Raw genomic sequence first — 24,665 nt, forward strand, 5'->3', positions numbered from 1 at the left:
ACTTTCCATTGTTTCATTTAAAGTTATTTTATTACTGTTCCATGAAACACTGCACTAGGTACAATGCAGCACTACTGCGTATGCTGTTCTCAGGTACAGGATGAGTAAGCTGCTATTTGTGAGCAACTCGAAAATACTCTGACCACTGTCAAATGAAAGGCAGTTTATTGGGGGTATAGGGGAGGCAAACACAAAAGAGCAGGGGTCTATTAATCATTGACAGTTCAAATGTACATCTAATGATGGTAGCTCTAACAGAAAGGGCAGAAAAGGATGGGAAGGAATGCCACGTGCACACAATGTGTATACTTCGGGGGCCTCATTCTGCATGCTGAAGAGGCTATTTTGGCAGCCACTGAGGGAAGCAACCAACTGCAGGTTGTTATGCATGTTGGGATGAATGGTGCCTGTGGTTTGGGCCCTGAAGTCATAATTGCATCATTTCATTGACTGTCAGAGAAAGTTGATAACACTAGCCTTGCTCATGGACTTTCAATTGAGCTCACAATCTGTATCTTTGTCCTCAGAGCAGATCATGGCCCCCTTGTTCTGAATTGAATGGCAGGCTTGAAATAGAGGTTGCAAAAATTCTGAAACAAGCAGGGCTGTGACTTCTTATGGTTGAGATCTTTAAGGTCCCAAAATAAAGTGCCTGTGTTTGAAGCTCTCCTAAAAGCACTGAAGTTCACATAACACTTAGTATACAAAGCTGGTTAAAACTTGAAATTTTACGGGATACATTTTTGGGGAAAATTAATCAGGTATCAAAAGAATGGGCTAATGGTAAAAGGAGGTGATGTATTTGATGCAGTAGGCAAAAATCTCAAAACCATTGAGACAGAAATTGAAGCTGCATGCAAGATTGTTTGAGAAAGACTGAGTCATACTATTGACCACCAGTTTCATAACCTGATGTGACTGAAAACTTTAGAGAAAACTTCATTTCACTTATGTGTACATTCTGCAATCATACTGATATTACTGGAGAAGACTTGACTTATTCAAAAATCAACTGGGATGATTACAGTTTAGTCAGTTGTGAACGTGGTAAGACCTCTTCTGAAACATTACTAAATTCACTATCTCAAACTATTCTAGAACATACAGTTTGAAACCCCACTCTTGATGGATCTAATGGCAGCAAATAAGCCTGAAATATTTGAGGATGCCTACATTGAAACTGATATCAGTGACCATGAGGCAATTGTACCAAAACTTATTAGCAAAGTACAGAGGGCAAATTCAACGACAGAAAAATCTGCATGTCCAACAAACTAGATAAATAAGCAGTAGTGTCAAATCTCAATGAGGACTGAAATTTTTAGCACAGGACAGGAGCATGTAGAGGAACTATCACTCAAGTTTAAAAGAATAGCTAACCATGTTCCCAGTAGGAAATTTTAGGATGGCAGGGACCCATCATGGTGAGGTCACTATAAAGTAGCTTCTGAAAAAGCAGACAACTGCATGACAAGTGTGAAACAAAGCAGATGGCTGTAGATACTGAGAGGCTGAATGAAACTCATTTGGCTGCAAAAGAGGGATGCATGAAGCCTTCCGTGACTATCATAGCAGAATACTGTCAAATGATATTTCACAAGATTCAACGTAATTCTAGTTGTATGTCAAGGTTGTTAGTGGCCCAAAGTTAGTCTCATGTCACTTATGGCTGAGACAGGAACTGAAATTGATGGCAGCAAGCAAAAGCAGAAATGTTTTCAAATGCCCATTTCCAAAAGAAAAGCCACATAAATTGCCCAAATTTATTTCTCATATCACTGAAAGATGATTGAATTAAGCATTAATGTTGTTAATGTTGAAAACTGAGGAAATCACTGAAATTGAACAAAGCTCCAGGATCCAATGGAATCCTTATCAGATTCCATATTGAATTTGAAGCTGAATTATCTCCTCTTTTAAATATAATATATTGTAGATCACTCAAATAAAAACCTGTACCCAGTAGTTGCAAGAAAGCCCATGTCACACCCACCTACTAGATGGGTAGTAAAAATGGTCTGTAAAACAGCTGTCCGATACCTTTGACATCGATTTGTTGTGGAATCTTAGAACATATTCTGAGCTCAAATGTAAAATTGTGCACTTCACAAAATGAAAAAAACTAATACCCTATGACTATAATATGAATGAGTTACTGTTGGAATCAACCTACTCATACAAATACTTGGGTGTCACACTTTGTACGGCATGAGGCAGAATGATCATATAGGCTCAGTCCTGGGTAAAGCTGGTGGTAGACTTTGGTTTATTGTAGGAATAGTGGGGAAGTGGAATCATTCTACAAAGGACTTTGGTTACAAATTACTTGTCAGACCCATTATAGAATACAGCTCAAGTGTATGGGACCCATACCAGATACGGCTAACATGGGATATTGAATGTATACAGGCAAGGGCAGCACGAAAGGTCACAGATATGTTTGATTCATGGGAGAGTGTCACACGGATACTGAAGGAACTGAACTGACAGACTCTCGAAGACAGATGTAAACTTTGGTGAGAAAATCTATTAATGAAGTTTCAAGAACTGGCTTTAAAAGATGATGCTAGGGATATAGTACATCCAACTATGTATCGCCCACATAAGGATTGTGAGGATAAGATTAGAATAATTACTGTGTGCACAGAGGCATTCAAATGATCATTCTTTCCGGGCTCCATGCATGAATAGAATGGGAAGAAGCTCTAATAACTGGTACAATGTGAAATACCCTCCACTATGCACTTCACAGTTGTTTGCAGAATACAGATGTGCACTCATGCTCATAAATTAAGGATAATTGCAGAATGTGGTGCCACACAACTTGGCACTATACAAAACTGGCGCTAATAGCATAGGCACATAGGGAACACACATGACATATATCTGTAAGTCCACGGTATTGGTGGTAAGTTGAGAAAATTGTCCCGAAACACATGTGCTACAAAACGCCACTGTCTCCTGTGCATGTACCCTGACATCAATATGGGATATGATCAACATGCACACATACACAAGTCGCACAATGGGCTGGTATTCTCTGGATCAGGTGGTCGAGCAGCTGCTGAGGTATAGCCTCCCATTGTTGCACCAGTGCCTGTCGGAGTTCCTGAAGTGTCCCAGGGGTTTGAAGACTGAGAGCATCCCAGATGTGCTTGATGAGGTTTAGGTCTGGAGAACAGTCAGGCCACTCCATTCACCTTATATCTTCTGTTTCAAGGTACTCCATCACGATGGCAGCTCGGTGGGGCTGTGCATTATCATCCATCAGGAGGAAGGTGGGACACACTGCATCCCTGAAAAGGCAAACTTACTGGTCCAAAATGACGTCCCAATACACCTGACCTCTTACAGTTCCTCTGTCAAAGACATGCATGGGTGTACATGCACCAATCATGATCCCACCCTACACCATCAAACCATGACCTCCATAGAGGTCCCTTTCGAGGACATTAAGGGGTTGGTATATGGTTCCTGGTTCACACCAGATGAAAACCCAGTGAGAATCACTCTTCAGACTATACCTGGACTTGTCCGTGAACATAACCTGGGACCACTGTTCCAATGACCATGTATTGTGTTCTTGACACCAGGCTTTACGGGCTCTCCTGTGACCAGGGTTCAGCGGAATGCACCTTGCAGGTCTCAATGTGAATAAACCATGTCTGTTCAGTCATCTGTAGACTGTGTGTCTGGAGACAACTGTTCCAGTGTCTGCGGTACGGTCCTGAGCAAGGATACCTGCAGTGCTACGTGGCTGTCTGCGGGCACTGATGGTGAGATATCGGTCCTCTTGTGGTGTTGTACACTGTGGACATCCCGAACAGTAGTGCCTGGACACGTTTCCTGTCTGCTGGAATCGTTGCCATATCTTGAGATCACACTCTGTGGCACGCGGAGGGCTTGTGCTACGACCTGCTGTGTTTGACCAGCCTCCAGTCACCCTATTATTTTACCCCTCATAACGTCATCAATATATGTTCTTTGACCCATTTTCAACACACTGTCACCATCAGCACATCTGAAAACGTCTGCACACTTATTCGCTGCATTGTACTCTGACGTGCACCAACACACCTCTGCATATGTGGACAGCTGCCAGCACCAACATGCGATGACCACAGGTCAAATGCACCACATGGTCATACCTCGAGGTGATTTAAATCTGCAAACCACCCACCAGAGCATTGTTTCACCATGTATCAGCATTATCCTTAATTTATGAGCATGAGTTTAGATGTAGATGCAGATGTATCTCAAACAGAATGACCTCCTCCATGCCAACCAGCATGGTTTATGAAACATCTATCTTGTGAAACTCTACTCACATTTTTCTAAAATGACATTCTCAAATCTTTGAATCAAGGCAGTCAGGAAGATTCAGTATTTCTCCATTTCCATAAAGCATTTGACTCAGTAGCCACATCTACACTTATTATCAGAAGTATATCGTATCACCTATCAAACAAAATGTGTGACTGGGCTGAGGATTATTTTGTAAGGAAGATACAGCAAGTTATCTTGGATCGAGAGTCATCAACAGATGTAGAAGTAACTTTGGGTGTGTGCCAGGGAAGTGTGTTGGGACCCTTGCTGTTCATATTGTATATTAATGGCCTTGCAAGCAATTTTAATAGTAAGCTCAAACTTTTTCCAGATGATTCAATTATCATCATGATACAATTATCATATCAGGGTGTACGCGTGGACAAGGAAAAAAAATCCCAGATTATTCCTGGTTAACAAATAACATATTTGCCATGTTAAGTGACAGTATACTTTCCTACGGAGCCATAAAACTTATCAGTCCTTTGAATGATCAACATTTTATAATGTGCAGTAACATGTGCACTGCATATCTTCATATTACAAAAGTATAAATTTGAATTCCACCAAACACAGTGAGTTAGTATCCGAAGCATTGAAATCAAGACTGTGATGCCCTTTTGTAAGCCAATCATAGCGTACATCATGTGACATTGCCAACTGATGACAGCAGATATTTAGAGCATAGAACATGTGTTGTAGTCAGCCAACACCGACATCGCTGTTACGTGGCACAAACACACAAATAGGAAAAGTTAATGGATTAAATTATTATACGTAGTGTAGCTACAAGAAAAGCTAAGCTTTCACATATAATATTGATCTCAAAGATCATTAAGCTACAAGAGAGGCTAAGCTCTCACATGTAATACTGGCCTTTTTTGCATGTGTTACACTTTAAGACACATCACACGAATGTGCCAGTAAAATTTAAAATAATGACATAAATGTCTGGTCTTCTGGGCTTAAAATTCTTCTACGTGGCTGGTCCTCAAAGTGTTAAATTTTAAACAACAGTCAAATGCTCTGTGCTTTAAGAACTTCCATCACACGTTCTCATGTGTAACATAATTCATCTTGCATAAAAGAAAATTTACTTTGAAAATAATGCTTGTCAAACCATCATTAGCAATATTTTCCTGAGAGCTGTTAAAAATAGGTTCACTACAGCAGCTGGCAGAGAGCTCCAGAAAACAGGCATTTACTGAGTGTGCGCAGCTATAGCTCCAGAAAACAGGCATTTACTGAGTGTGCGCAGCTATGATGGCCTAGGAAGCCTGTATGTTCATATGTACATAGAATTAAGAGGTGTTACATTATGTTATAAAAGAAACAGGACATCAGAGGATACTCCACGAGCATCAGTATTTTGTAAACCATACCAAAATGCATAATTCGGCTTGAACAGGACATTCATATGTCCAGATTCAAAATGAAGTAGGGCACAAACTGATATTAAGTTTTTCAGTGTGGTTCCTGGGATGTAGATTTTCTTGGAGTACCAGTACTGTACTATCTCATGTTTGGCTTCTTTATTATGACATAATGCCATACATGGCAGAAGATGAAAATGTGCACATGAAATTCAGCCTATACTGTGGAATGAAATGCTTTGTTCTGAGTAAATTGACTGCCTCAGTGTAAATGATTAATAAAAGCCACATTTGTTTGCCAAAAAATAGCTCCATTGTTCTGCAAGGTAATTAATGCTTGACTGCCAAAAACGTGCAAATAAAAATCAGAAAACTGAAAGTAATAATATATTTTAGTTTTTTGTAATTATGTGAATGTATTTTAATTCACTTGATAGGTCCCAGCCACAGAAATCCATTTTGTATGCATCTGACATGGCAGCTATAAACAAAGAGTAAACAGTGCATCTGACATGGCAGCTGTAAACAAAGAGTAAACAGCAAAATTACTAAACGTAAACACTAGTCATGTGGAAACTACCGCCCTACCCACTGCAACTCACAGGTCATGTGGAGACTACTGCCCTACCCACTACAACTCAAGACTGCTCTCCGCATGTGTGAATCTGGCTGGTTGCGCAGGCCAGAAAAATTTTTCTAGTTAGCATCCGGATTCACATAGCCAAAAGTGGGAGATGGTACTACTGATACATGGCAACTGTGGCACATGAGCCCGCTGGCAGCTGCTCACATGAACCAAATTTATACAGTTGTGTTGTCACACTCATCAGAAGCAGTTGTTGTTACAAAGTATAGCACAGTCTTCATCCTACGGATACACCCTATATAATATAGTACTGTCTGAAAGATGGTAAACAAAAATTCTGTCAGATCTTGATAAGATTTTAAGGTGGAGTAAAGATTGGCCACTTTCTTTAAATGATCAGAAATGTAAAACTGTATATTTCACAAAACAAAAAAGTAATAGGACAGTGAGTCAGAGCAGAAATCAGTTAACTCATACAAATATTAGGATGTAACACTTTGTAGGGATATGAAATGGAGTGATCACATGAGCACAGTCATAGGCAAAGCAGGTTGCAGACTTCAGTTTATTGGCCAAATACTAGGGAAATGCGACTAATCTACAAATTGGATTGCTTATAAATAACTCATGTGACCCAGCCTTGAATATTCCTCAAGTTTGTGGGATTTGTCCAAATACGACTAACAGGGGATATTCAATTTATACAGAGAAGGGCAACACAAATGATCACAGGTTTGTTTGATTCATGGGAGAGAGTTACAAAGATGAAGAAGCTGATCTGGCAGACTCTTAAAGATGGATGTAAACTATCCTTCCGGAAAACAAGAACTTCTGCTTCATGACTCGACACAATGCACTGCTGATATTTAATTCAGCTCTTAACCACAGGAGCTTTGGCAGCACAGTCATTGCCCACAGCGCATGCACGAACGGTCTTTCTGTGGCTCTCAGCAGGGGGCACTAGGAGTACCACTTTCCTCCAACTGTGAGCATCGTCCTGCCCATGTGTATTGCTTACTACCGGCCCTATAAATTTTTACGCCGCTATCTGATTATCATCTTTTGTACCATGCACCAGTGACAGCAGCAATTACCAGCACCTGATGATGTCATGAAATTGCATCAATGAAATATTGTGCGATTTACACAATATGATCTGGCAGCAATCCCCAGAAATGTATTTGCAACAGATTCAATGGGAAAGCTTGAAAAGTCATATCCTTAGAAAGTCTACTTAAAAAGTTTCAAGAACTATGATGCCTCTAGTAACATACTACAACCATAGGGACTGTGAGGAAAAGATTAGATTAATTACAGCATGCATGGATGGATTGAAACAGTCATTCTCCCCATGCTAATATATGAATGGAATGGGAAAAGACCATAGGAACTGGTACAATGGGAAGTACCATCTGCCATGCACTTCACAGTGGTTTGCAGAGTATAGATGTAGTATAGATGTATATGTAGATTTCCTCAACACATACATCAACAGCCTTTCCTAAACTTATATATCACATCTACTCCAGAGATCTTCAGGTCTTGTCCGCAAATAAATCTCCCAGACAGTAACCTTCTAGTGCTCTGACAAACGGAGCTCTTACTTCTGAAAACTTAGAATCACCCCACATCACAATGGCTTTGAATATTCTTTATACATTACTCTACCAATAGACATGACCTTCACAATCCAAGCCCTGAAGTGAGATCAAGTCTTTCTGATATCCTCATCATACAATTATCCCTATTGCATTGGTCATACTTGGCCCCATGCACCCACCCACTAAAGATCACAAAAGCCCCATCACTGGTAAATTGTACAACATCTAAGTCGATGCCATACATGAAATCATGTATATTGTTTAGCAAGTAACATGTGTTCACTGCACATCATTTTTATAAGAATGATGACTGTTAAACTGGGTGAGTGCCTGAATGGGCATAGACAAACTCTATGTCTCAGGCACCTGCTTGCCATATGCTGAATCTGACCCAAGGCATCTAAGTACCTGCTACATCACAAGAACTATTTGGATTTTCCCAGTCGATACTACTTTTCCCTAAAAAACAGGGAAGGATAACTTGGTTTCAAATCTGTTCATGCAATCCATAATTTTCTTGTCGCTAATTTCTGTTAACACAAAATACCCCACTCCTTTTTATTATATTTTACATTTATTCACATACTTGATTACTCTCCTTACTTCTTTTTACTATCTTCATCTCTCCTTCTCCCTTTCTATTTGCCCCACCGCCAGTTTTGCTTTCCTGTTAATTCTTAATCGTATTATTAATTTCACTTTTCATTTCTATTTCTCTATCCATATTTACTTCTCATTTTGTCCTTCTTTCTTCTCTGGACTGCGGACAGCAAAATGCTCTTTGATATCCTATTTTCTCTGACACGACCCCCTTCATATTTGTTTTCCCTCGCCCACTCAACAGGTAGTGCACAATAAGCCTATAAAAAGTTTTACTATTTTTTAATGCAAGCATGCAAGCAGAGTCCAATAACTCACTGATATAAAGCTGGCAGGTCTGTTGTACATTAGGCTATTGTCTAGGTCCATGTCAAGCACATCAAGGGAAACACGGCGGCCTTTGGGAACTGTAATTTCATACTGACATGACTGAAATCGATCCCTTGCATTTGGGTATCCAGGACTTGTTACTTCACCTTCTGGCCCTGTTAGCTCTTGGACACATCCTGCAGAAAGAACCAAATACATGAGTATGTAGATTAGAAAATGCACGACATAGCACAGCACATAAATATGATTTCTTTATGAATTATTGTACGGAATTATAGGTTTTGTAATAAGTAATTCCCAGCAAAAATCAGTGTTTCACATGCAGCTGTTATTCTGTAATTTCACCTCTGGCAGTAGTTCAAATGAATTTTGACACATTTATTCAGCCCAGTACCCACTGACAAGAAAACAGGCCATTGTGCATCACAATATCAGCTTACAAAAAATTGATAATACTAAGTTTCATGAGTGGTTTAAAACAATGAGGTTATGTTACTAGCATACAACTTGTCATACAGGTTTAAAATTCAAATCTCTTTGTTTACTGACAGGAGTAGCACAGTGACAATGAATGATGCAAAATGTTCTGAAAGAAGGCATTTTCCTGTATTCACAAGGTGTATACGTGGACAAGGAAAAAAAATTCCCGGTTAAAAATACACTTTCTCCCGGGTGAAAATACACTTTTTCCATGTTAAGTGACAGTATACTCTTCCTCGGCACTGTAAAACTCATCAATCCTTTGAATGTTTATGGTTTTATATCCCGACGTAGAATTTCCTGGCACTTTAGAGAACTAAACTCAGGGGGAAAAAAACACGTTTTGAAAGACCTTTGATGTGCAGCAACATGTACGCTGCATATTTTCGTATTACAAAGGTATAAATTTGAATTCCACCAAACACTGCATGTCACTTTCCAAAGCATAGAAATCGAGATTGTGATGCGCTTTTGTAGGCCAGTCATAGCTCATGTCACATGATCTCGCCAGCTGATGACAGCATAGTACACGTGATGTAGTCAGCCAATAGCAAGATCACTCTTAAGTAGTGCGAACACACAAGTAAGGAAAGATAATGGTTTAAATTAATATACATAGCATTCACATACAATATTGGTCTCGAAGCTTAATAAGCTGGAAGAGAACCTAAACCCCCACATATACTGTTGATCTTTTTGCGCATGTTACACTTTAGGATACATAACACAAATGTGCCAGTAAAATTTTTAATAACGACGTAAATGTCTGATCTTCTGGGCTCGAAATTCTTCTAAATGGTCGCCCTCAAAGAATTGATTTTTAAATGAGAGTCAAACGCTTTGTGATTTAAGAAATTCATCGTACATTCTCTCACATAGTTCATCTTGCGTAAGAGGAAATCTGCTTTGAATGTAACGCTTTTCAAACCACCATTCGCAATATTTTCCTGTGACCTGTTAGAAATAGTTTTGTTTCAGCAGTTGCAACAGAGTGCCAGATAACACATGTCACCGCACTTGCACAGCTATGATGACTAAGGAAGCCCCTATGTTAGTACGTGTAAAACTTTAAAATATCTTACATTATGTTATAAAAGAAACAAGACAAAAGAGGCTACTTCAAGAGCGTCGGAATTTCATGAACCATACCAAAATTCATAATTCGGCTTAAAATGCACATTCGTATGTAAATTTTCTTGTAGTACCAGTACTGTATTATCTCATGTTTGGTTCTTTATTATGGCATAATGCCATACGTGCACTTGAATTGCAGCGAACAGTTGAAACTAGCCAATAGTGTGAAATTAAACACTTCGTTTCAAATAAATTCACTGCCTCAGCAGAAAAGCTTAATGAAAGCCTAATCTCTTTAGCAAACCGGCAAAAATAACTTCATTGTTCTATAAGGCGATTAATGCTTGACTGTCAGAAAGGTGGAAATAAAATCTAAAACTAATAACATAGTTTAGCCTTCCATAATTATGTGAACGTATTTAATTCATTTGATAGCTCCTGGCCACAAAAATCCGTTTTGTTAACATTTAACATGAGAGCAATAAACAAAGAGGAAACAACAAAATCACTTAACATTAACACAGGTCGCGTGGAGACAACCCACCCAGTTGTGCCTCCAAGAGCAGCAATAAAAGCTGCAGCAGGAACAAATGCAAGAACTGCTCAACAGAATGTAGAATCGCCCCGTACTCACATCACACCGATAGCAATCTAGGTGCTGGCAGAGAATCTTTCTTCCCTGTCACCCCCTATGCTGTTCACCAATTTCAACAAGGCTACAGAAAGATGGTAAAACGTCCTGCACCAGTTCTTGCTGCACTGCCTGGTAAGGCATGTCATCAAACCAGCTGATAAAGTTGCCTTGTTATTGTCCAGCAGTGAGAGATTATACAAAATCATACAGAATTTGAACCCCTTTACCAGCCCTGAGAAACTTATCTTTGATGAAATTTGTCAGTTGCTCATGCAGTATTGTGGTCATCAAATCCATGTGGTGGTGGCATGGTTACAGATTAACCACAAGCACCCTCAGTAGTCGTAGATTGCTGACCTGCAAGGTCTCTTGCACAGGTGTTAGTTTGGGTGTTCCCAATGTGCTACCTTATATGCAGATTCACTAATTAGGGACATGAATGTCTGGTTAACACACGACCCAGAGGTTCAAAATATGGCACTAGCCCTCTCTGACTCTTCTTTTGCCAAAGTCGCTGGGATTTCTGACTCACATGAACTTCTGGCAGCAGCAAGCAAGGTACTCTCTCAACAATGGTAGCTGGTTCAATCAGAAGAGCATGGTAAAAAACACCAGGTGCCCAATGGGATGATCCAGATAGCCCTGCTTACCATTGAACCACCATGCGTTGGTGTCATTGATGATCCAACTGCTGTCATAATGGCTCTGTCTGGATATGTGTACATCGGGCTCAGTATTTACGCATCAATTGAAGCATAGTAATCCGCTCACAAAAAAAAAAGTTCTTTCCATCAATCTTCATCTGGACCTGCCTCTGCTCAATATGCAAGCTAGTGGCCCTTCTCTGATTATCATCTGGCACATGTTAAACAGGACTGCCCACATGTAGAGGTCAGGTGTGGCTGCAAAAAAACCCATTTGGCAACTGTTTTGTGACTCAAGGCAAGTCACTGGACAGTTGTCAGAGACCCAGAGTTTCCCTGGACTCTGAGCTGCCTCCGATGCCCTGCAAGCATTGCCCCAGCATATTCTGCTGTAATTAACAGTGGATGAGTGATTGACTGACTTTCAGGTTGACACGAGAGTGATGGTCAGGTTAATTAACTTTGATAAGTACAGACTTTTGGGCTGCCATGTGTTGCAACAGCCACTATTCATTTGAGTAGGAAATTCTCCACCTCTGTGCATTATAAGAATGTGGAACAGTAAATTATGTTGGTATTGGAAAATTCATCACCGTTGGTACCAAATGTTTGAGCAACATGCCTTTTCTGTTTTGAGCTGCCAGACGGTTGATAAAGCACATTTAGTTTCTCAATCAGCCCCTTTAAAGATCTGGATTCCCTACTATGGTCATATGTGCAGCTGTTTGAGAATACCTTGGGATGTGCCAAAAATTTCAAGGTACTTATCTCCCAGCGATACCTAAATTTTGCCATCCACACCCCATTCCCTTCTTAATCCATGTCAAGACCAAGGCTGAGTTACAGCATTGATAGAAAAATTTGGAAATTTGTGGTAAGGTCTTATGGGACCGCACTGCTGAGGTCATCAGTCCCTAAGCTTATGTACTACTTAATCTAACTTACACTAAGGACAACACACACACACCCACGTCCGAGGGAAGACTTGAACCTCCAACGGGGGCACTGATAGAACGTTGGTGTTGTTTGTCATATTTTGCAGAGTAGGCCACCCATTTCATAGAGATTCAGGAAGCAGATTGTGCTCTGCACCTTTGCAGTGATTTTAAATGGACAGTCAACGCGAAAAGTGTTGTGGATTAATACCCAATTCTGTGGCTGGAAGAGTTGTTGGAAATGCTATTTTTCACATGTCACCTTGCACGACACATACCTGCTGTAGCTTTGGACACAGCTTCTTGGAGTTTCTTGTTGTTCAAGATGCCCTTTGGGCTTCACCATTTTAATTGCTTGTGTTTTGGAATCTTGTTGGCATTGGAAATTTGTCAACAATATTTTGAGTAACTGACTGTGGGCATTTCCTGTTGTGTAAACTACATTGATGACATCTGGGTAATGCACTATACATGAGAGAAGCATTTGTGAAATCTGCTGGCAGTTTTCCAACACTTAATGGAAAATGGCCCTCGTTAAAAGCTTGAAAAATATAGTTTTTTCTCCCCAAAGGTGAGAATCTTGAGATATGTGCTTAGCAAAGATGGCCTTATCCCTAAGGATGAGCATGTCATAGAAATTGGCAACCCGCCAGTGCCCAAGAACCTGAAGTAGGTTCCAGTTCTTTTTGAGTAAGATCTTTTAGTGTGCAATGTTCATTCCCCAGGCGATGCATATCTGCCAGCTTCGCCAAAAGGACATCAAGTTCATGTGGTCTGGGGACTCACTTCTGAGTCTCTGAAACAGTATCTGTGCTCTGCTCTCTGTTTGTCTTCCTTTATGCTGGGTAAACCATTAACCCTGGCCACCGATGTCTCCCAGTATGTATTGGTTCAGTTCTGTCCAATCAGAACCCAGGTGGCACTGAGCAGTCAATTGCTTATGCATTGAAGACACTTTCCAGGGCGCAACATAGGTGGAAAAGGAGGTGCTGGCTATCATTCACAGCATTAAAAGCTTTCATGTTTTCTTCTTCCTACTCACCACTGACCACAAGACCCTGGTTTCCTTCTTCTGCCCTCACTCTAAGCTACTGGACTGGACTGCTGACCAGTTACAGAGGTGGTCCTTTTTCTCAGTAATTAAAGTTATGCCATTTGCTACTGGTCCAAAACCCAGTGTGCTATTGTGGATGTGTTAATGCAGTTGCTGGCCAGTCCCAATCCGAAGTTCGATTGACAGGAGGCTCTAGTTTCTGTTTTGCACAATACATGGCAGCAGATATTGCTGGAATTTGCTTTAACAGAACTAGATGTTGTGGCCACATGGCCGCCAACCTGCCTTTCTGGCAAAATGTTTCAGCTGTCCGAATGCATTTGTCCAGAATACTTCTTCAGCAGATCTGGTGAAGCATATGTTTTTTTCTGCTGCAGGGTTGGGTCAACATTATCCACAGGGTCTTAATGCTTGCCACTGTGGAGGAAAAATATTGAGTGATCATCCCTCCAGCATCGCATTCTTGCAAACTCCAGTTGCTGCAAGTGTTGCACAGGGGTATGTCACACTTGAAGGCTAGGGCATGGTCTCATGTCTAGTAGCTGGCAATTGATCATGATATAGAATTCCTGTGCAGGCTGGGCATGGCCTGTAGTCAGAATTAGGCTGTGCTGTTTTCCTCTTGCAGGGTGTATACGTGGACAAGGAAAAAAAATTCCCAGATTTTTCCCCGAATTCCCGCTTAAAAATACACTTTCTCCCTGGTGAAAACACGCTTTTTCTGTGTTAAGTGACAGTATATTTTCCCTTATCAATCCTTTAAATGGTTATGGTTTTATACACAGGCGTAGAATTTCTCGGCACTTTAGAAAACAAAAATCAGGGAAAAAGACACGTTTTTGAAATATCTTTGATGTGCAGCAACCTGTATGCTGCGTATTTTCGTATTACGAAAATATACATTGGAATTCCACCAAACACCGCATGTTACTTTCCGAATCACTGAACTCGAGATTGCGATGCGCTTTTGTTAGCCAGTCATAGCTCATGTCAAGTGATCTCGCCAGCTGATGACAGCGGATATTCAGAGGATAGGACACGTGATGTAGTCAGCCAGCAGCAACATCACTGTTACGTAGCACGAACACACAAACAGGGAAAGTTAATAGTTTAAATTAATATACATAGTGTTGCTACAAGAAAAACAAAGCCTTCACATATAATATTGACCTCAAGCTGCAAGTGAAGCTAAAGTTTCGCATATAATGTTGATCTTTTTTGCCCGTACTATGGTACACTTTAAGATGTATCACACAAAAGTGCCAGTAAAATTTTTAGTAATGAAATAAATGTCTGATCTTCAGGGCTCGAAATTCTTCTAAATAGCTCATCATCAACAAATTTATTTTTAAATTGCTCGTCATCAAAGAGTTGATTTTTAAATGAGAGTCAAATGCTCTGAGATACATGGTACATTCTTGCACATAGTTCAACTTATGTAAAAGGATATTTACTTTGAAAGTAAAGCTTTTCAAACCACTATTAACAATATTTTGCCGCGACCTGTTAGAAATAGGTTCGTTTCAGCAGATGCCAGAGAGCGCAGATCACAAGCAACATGCGCAGCTACCATGACATAGGAAGCCCATATGTATGTACGTGTAAAACATTGGAAGATCATACATTATGTCATAAAAGAAACAAGACATCAGAGGATACTCCAAGAGCATCGGAATTTCGTGAACCATATTAAAATGTGCAGATTTAACATGCATACTTAAAGTGCACATTCGTATGTCCAGATTGCCAATGAAGTAGACCTCGACTTGATACTAAGCTTTTCAGTGTGGTTTTCGGGATGTAAATTTTCTTGGAGCACCAGTACTGTATTATATCATGTTTGGTTCTCTACTATGGCATAATGCAATACGTGCTAGAAAACGGAAACGTGCACTTGAAATGCAGTGAACAGTTGAAACTAGCCAGTACTGTGGAATTCAACATTTTGTTTTAAATACATTGACTGCCTCTGCGGAAAAGGTTAATAAAAGTCAAATTTCTTTAGCAAACAGAAAAAAATAACTTCATTGTTCCGCAAGGTGATTAATGCTTGACTGTCAGAAACGTAGAAATAAAATAAAATCTGAAACTAATGATGTATTTTAGCCTTCCGTAATTATGTGAATGTATTTTAATTCACTTGATAGCTACTGGCCACAGATATCTGTTTTGTTTTCATTTGATGTGAGAGTAAACATAGGGGAAACCAAAATCACTAAATGTAAACACGGGTCACGTGGAGACTACCCACTAGACTGCTCTGCACATCAGCCCCGGATCTACAATATTTGCGAACTGGGTCAGTACTAAAAAAAAATCGAATTTTCAAAAATATGTTCATCTTGTAGTGCATATCTTTCTGAAAAGTCACTGTATTTCACTCTGTGAAATTGAAAAATGTATATTTTGGAATGGATGCCATCAAACTATATTCAGGACAGTGGAAATTGAAATGTCCTGTGGTGCCTCTCCTGCTTACAGTCAGCTGATAAAAAAACACCTCGCAGTTAATAGCACATGGGATTATTTGTAATCGGTAGAACAAGAACTCCTCTGAAAATTTGCACTCTTTACTGCCTATTAGATAACAATTTGCTGTTTTGTGTGACATAAAATTAAATATAGGATACATAAAACATATAAAGACAAGAGATAAGCAAGAAAGTATACATTACTTCAATCCTTAGTTCCTAGCATTTTTTTCCCTGAATGTTGCTACAGCTTTAGATGGCGTACCTTCCTTTCTGCGAAAGAATCTATTACCTCATCAAAGTTTGTCAAATGTTTTGCTACATGAAAAATCAAAATGTCTTTACCTAATACTGAAAAAGCTGTTAATACAAATACCCAGGCTGGTGTGGTTTCTCGATCTGATTATGTCTATTTTGTCACAGTCTGCTGGATAAAACAAAATAGGCCTTTCTAATATTGCAGCAGTTTTGTAACACACACCAAATAAATGAGACTCTTTCGGCACAAATGTTCATTGTTATAACATGACAGAATATAATTCACTTAGTACCAATATCAAATGCCTATTAGGCCTACTACAAGCAAAAAGCTTTATGTTCATCAGCTTCTCAAGCAAGAGTTCGAAAAGTATTAAAACGAAATTTTAATATAAATTTAGAATTGTCTTATTCTTCCATAATTTGTGTGACGTCCCCGTTTCTTCTCCTTCCTCATTCTAAAGTAATCTCGTCATCACCAATTCTGTAGCTATTCCTGCCATTGTCAAAATTTGTTCGCCGATTAACTTCGCTAAACCTGCCAGAATCACAGGTTTAGTTATCCCGCGATTATTTTCTGGTTAGGCATTATTACGTGTTTGTACAACACGTTTTCTGCGTTACTTGCAGAATAGAACTTAAGCGGTTGCTAGGCGGGGACTGTACTACTGGTCCTTACTAGTGGAGCGATCTGGCCAAAAATTTTCTGTCAAAATTTCATTTTCTTGGATACACCTAACAGATAATATGTAATCTTGCTCACCTGTTATTCCTGTTAGTCATTTATTTCCATTCTGGTAATCTGAATCTATGGACTTCACTAGTAATTATAAATACACTGATCATTCGCAAACCCAACCAACCAAATAATCAGACAGCGATTGGCATTCATCCGTTTGGCTTTACTCCGCTCAGCTTGTACAGCCCCGTCCCCTTTTGTCTGCGGAAAGTTCATTTCTAGTTGCAACGAGGATTCTCCTGACAGAGACATCATGTACACTATGAATGCATTCAAAAATCAACTAATGATTCATTCAGAAATAAACTTAAAATGGGTTCAAAATGTTCAAAAACCAACAAGGAAGCGTTTCAGAATCATATGAATAATTGGGAAAATTTTAAAAAAACTGTGTGTAATCGATAGACAAACGTCCGCTGGATGCTAGGCGCTTTGTAAAACAAGTTTTTTCATCAAGAATATGAATCTGGCGCCCCCTTTTCCCGGTAGCATCTAGCTGCTTGCTCTGACTGCTTTCACAGGCAACAGTCACATTCCTGTAGCCAGAAGCACGAGAATCTAGTACTCAAATGCGACTCAACTGCGCATGCGTATGAGCCCACTTATAACTGCTGAAACGAATCTAATGTAAACAGTTGTGACTTCACGCTCATTGGAGGCAATTTGTTGTTATGAAACATTGCATAGTCTTCCTACAGCCTTTGACACATTTTGCAGTTGGCAGACGCTTGCATGAGCATTGTGTGTCGGTGTTGTATATGGCGCATTTCCTTTGCAATTTAAGTTATTTTCGTTTTTTTTTTTTTTTTTTTTTTTTTTTCTTCTCTCGTTTATGTTTTATTGTTGAAGTATTATTCTGCAGTAGTGGGGTACAGTAATATCCTTTGTTAGAGTATCGGTTCTTACCAGTCAAAATTACAAAAATTTAACTGAAAACTAAAACAATGAAAAATTCCCAGAATTTTAAAAAAATCCCAGGTTTTTCCCGGTTTTCTCTCAGATGAAAAAATTCCCGGGTTTTTCCCGGATCTCCCGGGTCATATAGACCCTGTCTTGGGCAGTGCCAGAACAACGTTGGAATAGGTTGCATGTCAATTTTGTGGGCCTTTTTTTGGGAAGTGTGTAGTTGTTGGTGATAGATGCAGTGTCAATTTTTGCTGTATACTACCCAACAGACAGTCACTGTTCCGAAGTTGTCAGTCATTTTTGCTATTGAGGTCTCTTCTCAGACTCTTGTCTCCAATAAGAATTGGTCATACATGTTGAGGGAGTTTGTGGATTCTTATATAAGCACTGGTATCTATCATCTCACTACCATCGTGTTTCAGCCCAATTCTACTTTGGAGGAGAAAACCCAAATGGAAAAGTTCATGTCGATCTCATCCTGTGATGACGTACTGTCTAGTTTTCTTGCCATGTACAAGGTAACATCAGTTAACAAGTGTAGTCTGGCACAGTGTCTGGATGGCTGCCAGCTGTGGGGATTTGTTACATACCAGGTCATACGCCCTGGATTGTTGCAGCTTGCCCTGTTACAGTTATGGCGCTGCCATTTGGGCACAATATTTCGTCTGGCAGCAAGGTTTAGTGGTAGATCATAAAGGTAATTATCTGTTTGTGGTGGATGCTGGTCAGGAGCAGATGACCTGCCATTCCAGTCAGTCACGCCCAAGACCTATGGGGGCCTTGCTGCTGCTGTCTCCAAGCCAGTCAGGAGACACGATCATTAGTGGCATTGGTCTGGTGGAAGGCTCCCTAATGTACCAGCATCCACACTTGCTCCTGACCCCTACATGCCTTCTACTGTAGCACACTTCATTCAAGTATAAAAATTGGGAATAGTAAAAAATGCCTCCCAAAAATTGCAGAATTATATAGCACAATGAAATACTGAATAGAAACACTGAACTAGGTGGCTAGAAAATATTCAGTGCAAGCAGTGTTGTGGAGATGGCCAGTACAAATTTCTTTTCGATATATTAGATTTCACTGGAATAAATACATGAGTTCTTTAGAGAGCAGCAACTGGGAAATACAACAGGCATAAGCAATTCTTGCAGCACCTCAGTGTAGAACTGAGACATGAACACATGAAAATAATAGTCGACAAGAATTTTCTGTAATCAGTAGTTGCTCAAATACTGAAGACAAACCAGTAAGTCAGAAACATAGATGGCAGAGCAGAATGCAAAAATGAAAAGAATAAGCTGACTGATGTTGCACCTATTTTTTTTTATTTATTTTTTTATTTTTAAAAAAGAGCAATGTATTGTTTGCATGCAGGGCTCAGGATTGCAGAGTACACAGTTTTAGTTTCTAATGTATTCTCATTCCAAAATGAATCCAAGCACAAAGAATAATGATAACCAGAAATGAAAATAAAACATGACTTCAGTTTGAATGTTCCTTGAATCGACAAACTATTTTTTCAATTAACAATGTCTTAAAATGGAAAAAAATGGAAAAAATGGCAGCTTGCCACTGCAGTTAATATGACCATTGCTGCAGTTTTAGGTACATGAGAAGTCCCGTGATTCTCATGTTAAAATACAAATATTTGGCATAAAATGTATTTCATGCATATAATGAAATTAATTTACAATCAGAAGTATCTTAAATGCTTTTTAATTCAATGGTACTCAACCAAAAGGCTGCAACCCATGTACTTACGATTCCAAGTAGTGTTGAAAGTAAAACGGAATCCTTTGTAAGCATAATCACTGTAACCTCTCGCTCCAGAAGTCATGAAAGTGACACGGGCTCTTGAGTAAGTTGTTTGTAGATTAAGCAAATTGTCACTGACAATTTCCATGGGCCCACAGTATGTTGCCAGTGGCACAGCTAAAAATAAAAATATGTCAAATGAATGTCCTTTTTCACAGATAACAACTGCTTGTGATTACAACAGCTACACTATTAAAATATAAGAGTTTCTTGCAAATATAACATTCTAGGGTTATATCAAACTGAATAGCATGTCAAGAAAAGTTCAGTTGGAATGTAAATCATTTAGCAGTAGACGAGACCACTCACTAAATATCGTGAGCACTGATTTGTTCACAGAGTGTCTCCTTTACTCCTAGATTGATTACTTTATGAATATCATGTCAGAGAATTTAAATAATGAAGACTGAACAAATTGTGTATTTATCCATAACCAGGAATGGAAATTCCCTTCACTTATGATGAGGTGCTCCTTACTATTAAAAAATGTTAATACTGTGCGCAGCTTCAAATGCTTAAGTTACTAGTTGCATTTCTCTCTCTCTTTCTTTTTAAAAGTAAACAATGTACATATCTTAAGCCGTTTCCTTGCTTAGATAATTTTATGTAAGAAAATACATGGAGTAGATTTTTTTATGGAGTGATCAAGTGTGGTGATTAAACAAGTTCTTTCTTTCAGGAGTGCTAGTTCTGCAAGGTTCGCAGAAGAGCTTCTGTAAAGTCTGCAAACTCTGGTCATTTCAATTTATACATGTCATTTCTCTTTAATTTTCAAATGTTCTTTAATTTTTTTCTCTCAACTTCATTTTGTAACTAATACACTAATACATTATGGTCAGAGTCCACAATTGCTACTAGAAATGCACTGTAGCTTAAAATCTGGTTTCTAATATCCATCTTGCCATTATCTAAAATCTCTGAAACTTTCTAGTGGCCTCAGATCCCCTCCATGAATATAATCGTCATTTATGATTCTTAAACCAAGTGTTTGCAATGATTAAATTATGCTTTGTACAATATCTACCACACAGCTTCCACTTTTCCCCTTTCATTCTTTTCCCCCAGTCCATGCTCCACTATTTTTCCCTATGTTCTTTCTTCTTCTATTGAATTTCAGTCCCCAATCATAATTAAAGTTTTATCTCTCTTAACACATTGAATTATTTCTTTTACCTCATTGCGTATTTTCTTTAATTCTCTTCATCATCTAATGTAATTCTATACATAAAAAATCTACTCATCAAGCGGTGGTAAGTCTCCACTGACCCAGGGTATTCCCGAACTCTATCTCTTTCACTAAAGCTCATCAGTCCTTTTCCTTTACACCTCTTTCTTCCCCATCATCCCTTATGCTAGAAGAAGGAGCCACTAGCTCTGGAAGCTAGTAAACTTTAATATCTTTTACAAGTATGTTCTTCTGCCACTGCTTGATGAGTACATTTTTTACCCATCCAGTCACATTATATTTACAAAAATTGATTATCTTCATCATCTGAGAAGTTAGTAGCCATATAACCTTGTACTACTGTGGTGAGTCATGGCTTCAGTGTCTTTCTTGGCTCAGATAATCTATGCACTAAGCTATTCACAGTAGTTTAGCCAGATTTCAATTTTCTTATTCATTAACTGACCAGCTCCTGTATTATCCTTATTTGATTTTATGTTGATAAACCTATATTCTCTTGACCAACCAAAACTTGAGCTCTTGGATGACACTGTGAACAACAACCAACCACTACAGCAATGGACATATTGTCAGCAAAGAAGTGCCATGATTCGGCCACAAAGTCAAACCTTGAGAAACTTTATGAAACTGAAACAAAAAACACTTCACACTTTTTTAAACAGATTTTTGGAATTAAAAGTGTTATGCTTTCCTTTTTCTTTATTAGGAATGAAACTTTATTTTTTTACTTAATTTTGATTTGTTGTATCATTTTGACTCCTGCAAATAATATTTTCTATCTCCTATGATTATCCGACATTTCTTTAGTATTCTGACCACCCGCTGGCCCCAAAAATGACAGGTAATCAATGTTCTAGTGTAATGTTACAACAACAGATTTATAGATTAGTAAACTATCCAGACTGTTTCCTTAAACTATTGAAAACGCTGCTGCCACTCCAAAGGAACTACACGTTAGTCTTCCTGACTCTGGATACCCATCCAATGTGGTTGCAAAAATAATATGGCTATCTATGTAATTGAGATGTGCAAGCCATCTCATTACAGCAGTGTTCATGGTTTGTGTCTGGATGGGGAAAGGTGGATTCATACTTGTTTGCCTTTAAACTGTTAAACCTGTTTTTTGCTTAGTCAGCTAGATTTACATATTATTAAATTGAAAATCCACCAATTTGTAGGTGTGTGTGTGTGTGTGTGTGTGTGTGTGTGTGTGTGTGTGTGCGGGTAAGTGGGAGGTTTCAACTGCTTCCTCATTACATTAAATATGTTTAATTGCTAGTTCAATATCTATACACAACTTGACTGATTTTGCTTATTGATGAACTCATCCAAATGAAGGTGGGCATCATTGCTAAACCATGCATGCATACACATACTAAAGCCCATCACACCTTGTGGCTAACTGTGCAGTTTGAACGTCCTAACGCAAATTGTTCAGAAGTTATTATGATTTTACTTCATGTAGTTCAATAATTGTTACTCTGTACATTCTATTGTTACTCAATACTGAAAATTCTTGGGTACGAATACACATGCCACACACAAAAAGACATCAGTCAAGCTGTAATGCGAAGAGTATGTAACATGCTCTCTCTCTCTCTCTCTCTCTCTCTCTCCCTGTGTGTGTATGTGTGTGTGTGTGTGTGTGTGTGTGTGTGTAGACATGGGTGTTTCATTTAATTCATTTAGTAATGGATACTTTATTGCACAAGCAATATTAATAACGATATTTCAACTAGCTTACCAGTATCATTGAATGGAAGTATTTGTGAGACTGTGACATTGTCATTGCCCTCACAATAACCATAGCCAGGCAAATCCAGGTCCGTAAGTTGAAAATTCAGAATGTAATAGTAATCATATGGAGCACGAACATTCCATTCGCATTTGATATTTCTCTCATATTTCCCTGGATAACCAGGTGATTTTATCACACCTCTGTATGCTCTTAGAGTACCACCACACTTCCCTGCAACATAAAAAAATGTTTCTGTCATGGATTGTAACTTGATGAAATACATGTCATTTAACAAAACCTTCAGAGTCCTAAAACACAGAGATAAGTGAATTGTTCTTACTCTAATTCCATGACCAATAGTCAATAATCAGAGAAACACCACTCTTCTAAAATGTTATAGGAATCTAATATTCCAGTCATGGAATGTCAAATATTGGTTAAAACTATTTCTTCAGAGTGTGTCTTGGTGACTTACAAGGTAAATCCCAGACTATAAATTTGTGATTCAATTATGAGTAGATTTTATTACGAGTCAGTCCCAGGACCTTGACTCCCACTTATCACTTCTTTCACCACTGGCAATGATTTGTTAATGGAAGAACGTGAAGTGGTGCTGTGGTTTGGAATCTGTATTAAACTGTAGGTCTCCCTGTAACTATTTATGTAGATAAATTCAACAACAGGAAGACAAAGAGCATACCACCTGCAACAGGGTCACGCCTAGTAAAGCACTGTGGTGTTCAAACAAACCTTTTGGTTCAGGTGATCTGTACTTATTTAATTGAAAAGTCACACAGAGGAGAAAGAAATGGCTGTGTATCTTGAGAAGACCAATGAAATTATATAAGTCCGACAGAATAAATAACTGGTGTGGGTATTCATCTTTTCCTAAAACAATAACAGTCACCTAAAGGAAAAGAAGGAGAAAATGACAGCTAAGATATATACTTTAGGGTAGACAGAGATTTAGAAGAAAACAGTTATCTTTTGCAGATTTGTTAAACATACGCTGTATTCAGAGTAATGATAACAAAACATAACAGCACTGATGAGTCCAAATGATTAAACATATATGAACAGCTAATTGGGACAGTACATGTTGCTCAATAATAACTACATCTTACAGAATGGATAAAATAATTTTATACGAAGACCAGTATCTAAATTTGTTAGATAATTCTAAGAGCATGCAACTGTCCACTCTACACAGATTGTAGGAAAGATGAAACCTCAAAATATGTATTTTCAATATTTTTTACAGTTGTTTTTTAATAAAATGAATTAATATAGATTTATCGTAAGTTAAAATATGCTCTAGACTGCAACTCAAACCCAGATCTCTACCTGTTGGAGGCAGGTCTTTTAATCTCCAAGATATAGAGAGAAACGAGTGGAAAAATGAAATGTTGAATAGGACTGTGTGGCTCACCTGATGATTCAAGTCAGTAGCATACTGCCAGTAAAAGATAAGAATACAGACTGACTGAGTCTGTAAAACTGTTTTAACTTGACACAGACATTCATCCTGATAAAGAGCATTTATGTACATTTCAAAGAGTGAAATAATTACAAATCCACATCTATATACATATCTTGCAAATTATTTTTGTGCATGGAGGCCATTGCATCACATGTTAATGTTTCTTTCTGTTCCATTCATATATGGAATGTGTGCTGTCATTAGTTTAATCTTGTGTTAGTGACCCCTATGTGAGTAGCCATAGGCAGCAGAAGAAATCTCCAGATTGTTCACTAAATACTGCTTACTGAAACCTGGGAATTGAGCTTTTGGGGAATAATTGCCATCTGCCTCCAAGGATCTGTAAAACCATATTTTTCATCATCTCCATGATACTCCCCCATGAATCAAACAAACCTGTAAATCTTCATTCTGCCAATGAACCGAAGTTTA

General features: G+C 38.7%; 1 protein-coding gene across 1 annotated transcript in view; it reads right to left on the reverse strand.

The window, feature by feature from the left end:
* Nucleotides 1-24,665, reverse strand: part of LOC126419763 (cubilin-like) — a 753,686-nt gene that overhangs the window by 251,141 nt on the left and 477,880 nt on the right. The window contains exons 46-48 of the mRNA XM_050086938.1: nt 22,760-22,984; nt 19,776-19,946; nt 8,805-8,992 (exon numbers count right to left, since the gene is read on the reverse strand). Coding sequence (XP_049942895.1) covers nt 8,805-8,992; nt 19,776-19,946; nt 22,760-22,984 — 584 coding nt within the window. The remainder of the gene's footprint in view (nt 1-8,804; nt 8,993-19,775; nt 19,947-22,759; nt 22,985-24,665) is intronic.

The sequence above is a fragment of the Schistocerca serialis genome, chromosome 9 (genome assembly GCF_023864345.2).
Source record: "Schistocerca serialis cubense isolate TAMUIC-IGC-003099 chromosome 9, iqSchSeri2.2, whole genome shotgun sequence".
Taxonomy (NCBI): domain Eukaryota; kingdom Metazoa; phylum Arthropoda; class Insecta; order Orthoptera; family Acrididae; genus Schistocerca; species Schistocerca serialis.